Here is a 4,856-nt window from a genome sequence, read left to right on the forward strand (position 1 = left end):
CTGGGAGGTGGGTCATAGAGGATCCTGCTGTGATGTATGTCAGAGAGTGTTTTGCCTATGTTCTCCTCTAGGAGTTTTATAGTTTCTGGTCTTACGTTGAGATTTTTAATCCATTTTGAGTTTATTTTTGTGTATGGTGTTAGAAAGTGTTCTAGTTTCATTCTTTTACAAGTGGTTGACCAGATTTCCCAGCACCACTTGTTAAAGAGATTGTCTTTAATCCATTGTATATTCTTGCCTCTTTTGTCAAAGATAAGGTGTCTATATGTGCATGGATTTATCTCTGGGCTTTCTATTTTGTTCCATTGATCTATATTTCTGTCTTTGTGCCAGTACCATACTGTTTTGATATGTTAATGCCATTATTAACTACAATGCTTATAGCACAGTTTTGTGATAAGAATTCAGTGAGGCATAAATGGAAAGGGAGAAGAAAGGATAGAATTTGATGACCATTGAAAAGGGAGTGGTTGAACTGAGTTTTGGACATGAATTCCCAGAGCACTGAGAGAAAACAGATGAGTCAGGCCATCATTTTCCCCATTAAATGTGCTGGGTCTGCTCCAGCATGTGAATGAGGTGATTTTCTAGTCCCGCATTGATCTGGGCTCCAGAAGACTGGTCTTCAAAGTAAAACCTAATCCAGCAACAACAACATTTAGAAATTTGTTAGAAAGGCAGATTTTGAGTCCCATGCCCAATCTTCTGAATTTCATATTCTGAGTGTGGGGCCAGCAATATGGGTTTGGACAGACGCTCCAGTGGATTTTGATGCAAGAAACAGTTTGAAAAACTCTACTCTAAAGCCCATGTTTAATATGCATATGGTTTGTATGTGTGTGTGTGTGTTATTTTATTTTTGGGCTTCCTAGGTGGCTCAGCTGGTAAAGAATCTGCCTGCAATGCAGGAGACCTGGGTTCGATCCCTGTGTTGGGAAGATCTTCTGGAGAAGGGAAAGGCTACCCACTCCAGTATCCTGGCCTGAAGAATGCCATGGACTGTATAGCTCAAGAAATTCCAAAGAGTTGAACACGACTGAGTGATTTTCACTTCACTATTTTATTTTTAAAATTTTTATTGGGGTATAGTTGATTTACAATGTTGTGTTAGTTTCAGGAGGTGTACAGCAAAGTAAATTAGTTATACATATATTCATTCTTTTAAAAAATATTTATTTACTTATTTATTTTTGGCTGTACCAGGCCTTAGTTACAGCACACAGGCTTTAGTTATGTGGTGAGGGTTCCAGGGTGCGAGGACTCAGTAATTGTGGGGCATGGGCTCAGTAGTTGTGTCTTGGGGGCTTAGTGATCCAGGGGCATATGGGATCTTAGTTCCCCAACAAGGGTTTGAACCCATGTCCTATGCATTGGAAGGTGGATTCTTCACCACTGGACCATCAAGCGGAGTCCCTATCCACTTTTTTTTTTTTTAGGATTATTTTCCCATATAGTCATTACAGAGTACTGAGTAGAGTTTCCTGTGCTATACAGTAGATCCTTATTAGTTATCTATTTTTATGTATAAATATATATCATTTATCTATCTATAAAATAGATACTAGTTTATATAAAATAATGTGTATATTCCTGGAGAAGGAAATGGCAACCCACTCCAGTATTCTTGCCTGGAGAACCTCATGAACAGAGAAGCCTGGAGGGTCCATGGGGTCACAAAGAGTTGGACATGACTTACAACTGAACAACAGTGTGTGTATGTCAGTCCCAGTCTCCCAATTTATCCCTCCATCCCCTTTCCCTATGCTTGATTTTGTTTTCCCTGCTTGCTGGTTGGAAGCTTTGGAGGATTCCCAAGGAATAAGCTATACATTGTTCCATATTTTATTTCTATTAGTTGGTACAATGTGGGAAAGAATAAATTAGTTTAGAGAGAGTACAGAGGACAGAAAGAAAAGAGTTTGAGAAAGTAAGACTAAAAGAGGGACAGAAGGTAAAGAAAAAGATGAAAAATATTTTCAGTTCAGTTTACAATGTAGATGTTATAGTGTTCTAAAAGAATGGGTTCTTGTACATCAATTATGTGTCTTATCACATGTATTTGTTCTTTTTTTAAAAAAATTTTAGTTTAAATTGGAGTATAGCCGATTAACAAACAATGTTGTGATAGTTTCAGGTGAACAGTGAAGATACTCAGCCATACATGCACATGTATCCATTTTCCCCCACACTCCCCTCCCATCCAGGCTGCCGCATAGCATTGAGCAGAGTTCCTTGTGCTATAGAGTAGGTCCTTGGTTATCCATTTTAAATATAGCAGTGTGTACCTGTCCATCCCAAAGTCCTTAACTATCCCTTCCCGCCAGCAATCATGAATTTGTTCTCTAGGTCTGTGAGTCTGCTTCTGTTTTCACTTTTTTTTTTTTTTCTCATCAGACTCAGCCACAACATGGAAACCAAAAACCAAACAGATATAGCAGAATTTCTCCTCCTTGGTCTCTCAGAAGATCCAGAACAGCAGCCCCTCCTCTTCGGTCTATTCCTGACCATATATCTGGTCACTGCGCTTGGCAACCTGCTCATCATGCTGGCCATTGGCTCTGACTCCCACCTCCACACCCCCATGTACTTCTTCCTCTCCCACCTGTCCTTCACTGACCTCTGTTTCAGCACCACCACAGTCCCCAAGATGCTTGTGAACATTGAAAGACGGAGCAAATCCATCAGTTACACAGGCTGCCTCACCCAGGTTTGTTTTGTCCTCTTATTTGCAGGCTCGGAAAACTTTCTCCTGGCAGCGATGGCCTATGACCGCTATGTGGCCATCTGCCACCCACTGAGGTACGTTGTCATCATGAATCCCTGCCTCTGTGGCCTGTTGATTCTACTCTCCCTGGTCATTAGCAGTGCAGATGCCCTGCTTCACACTCTGATGGTATTCCGACTGTCCTTCTGCACAGAGCTGGAAATCCCCCATTTCTTCTGTGAACTGGATCAGGTCATCAAGCTGGCATGTTCTGATACCCTCATCAATAACATCCTGGTATATTTAGTGACTAGCATATTGGGTGGTGTTCCTCTCCTTGGCATTATCTTCTCTTACACTCAAATTGTCTCCTCCATTCTGAGAATGCCCTCAGCTGGTGGGAAATATAAAGCCTTTTCCACCTGTGGATCTCATCTCTCTGTGGTTTCCTTATTTTATGGGACAGCTTTTGGAGTGTACATTAGTTCTGCACTTACACACTCTTCCAAGGAGACAGCAATAGCCTCATTGATGTACACGGTGGTCCCTCCAATGTTGAACCCCTTCATCTACAGCCTGAGGAACAGAGACATGAAGCAAGCCTTGCGGAAACTTATCTGAGGAACATCTTTTGTAGTTGTGTCACCTACCTTGTACATGGGCTCCAGTATGAGTCAACAAACAAGAATAATAGTTTAGACCAAATGCCTGACTCTTACTTCACCAAAGTGCTGCAATGATGAAATTCCAAAATAACTAAAACAGTTCAATTTAGGCTTGAAAACTGACTTTGCTCTTCTCTAATATTGAGATGTTTAAAATGTGTGTGAACTTTTTGATTACGACTTTTTGGTCAGGTTCTATCAAATTAAAACCTGAATTAGGCATTCTTTCTATAGTGATACTGAGGGGAATGTTTTTAGGAGAATGGTTGGGATAGAAAGTGGACACTGATTACAAAATATTGTAATTATGTGAAGGGATGGATATGATCATTATTCTGGCTGCAGTAGTAATTTCATTAGGCTTATATATCAAATTATCATGTTAATTTCCATTGATTATCTGTTTTACATAGCCAGTGGAAATTAACAGGACAATTTGATATATATACCTAATGGAATTATAACATTGATATATGGCAGAAATGAAACCAATATTGTAATGCAATTATACTTCAATTAAAAATAAGGGTAATTTAACTTGTCATGTTAAACAACTCAAATGAATATATATTTTTTACTTACTTATTTTATTTTGGCTGCACTGGGTCTTCATTGCGGCCTATAGGCTTTCTCTGGTTGTGGAGCATGGAGCCAGTTGCCCTACTACCTGTGGGATCTTGGCTCTCCCAGCAAGAATTGAGCCTGTGTCCCATGAATTGGAAGGTGGATTCTTAACCACTGGACCACCAGGGACGTCCCAGTATGTATTTTTAAAAAGAGGTGGAGAGGAAAACGTAGTGTCCTCTTAGCGTCTCGGGGTGAGACAATTAGTTAACATGAATTTGGGAAAAAAGAAGGAATTTATCAAACTAAAGTCCTTTTTTGTTTGTTTCCTTTCCTATGCAAAAGCTTTTAGTTTCTGGTAGCTTCCTTGTTTGTTTATTTCTTAAAGATTTTTTTTTTTTTTACTCTCAGTTCAGTTCAGTTCAGTTGCTCAGTCGTGTCTGACTCTTTGTGACCCCATGAATCGCAGCACGCCAGGCCTCCCTGTCCATCACCATCTCCCGGAGTTCACTCAAACTCACGTCCATCGGGTCAGTGATGCCATCCAGCCATCTCATCCTCTGTCATCCCCTTCTCCTCCTGCCCCCAATCCCTCCCAGCATCAGAGTCTTTTCCAATGAGTCAACTCTTCGCATGAGGTGGCCAAAGTATTGGAGTTTCAGCTTTAGCGTCATAAAGTCTGACACTGTTTCCACCGTTTCCCATCTATTTCCCATGAAGTGATGGGACCAGATGCCACGATTTTAATTTGCTGAATGTTGAGCTTTAAGCCAACTTTTTCACTCTCTTCTTTCACTTTCATCAAAAGGCTTTTTAGTTCCTCTTCACTTTCTGCCATAAGGGTGGTGTCATCTGCATATCTGAGGTTATTGATATTTCTCCCGGCAATCTTGATTCCAGCTTGTGTTTCTTCCAGCCCAGCG

At 40.5% G+C, this 4,856-nt stretch overlaps 1 protein-coding gene across 1 annotated transcript; it reads left to right on the top strand.

Annotated features, from left to right (window-relative positions):
• Nucleotides 1-2,407: 2,407 nt before the first annotated feature.
• On the top strand, nt 2,408-3,325 carry LOC104999869 (olfactory receptor 7G3-like). The gene has a single exon (XM_010855499.1). The coding sequence runs from the start codon at nt 2,408-2,410 to the stop codon at nt 3,323-3,325; it is 918 nt and encodes a 305-aa protein (XP_010853801.1).
• Nucleotides 3,326-4,856: the final 1,531 nt, after the last annotated feature.

Source organism: Bison bison, unplaced genomic scaffold (genome assembly GCF_000754665.1).
Source record: "Bison bison bison isolate TAMUID 2011002044 unplaced genomic scaffold, Bison_UMD1.0 scf7180017864365, whole genome shotgun sequence".
Classification (NCBI taxonomy): domain Eukaryota; kingdom Metazoa; phylum Chordata; class Mammalia; order Artiodactyla; family Bovidae; genus Bison; species Bison bison.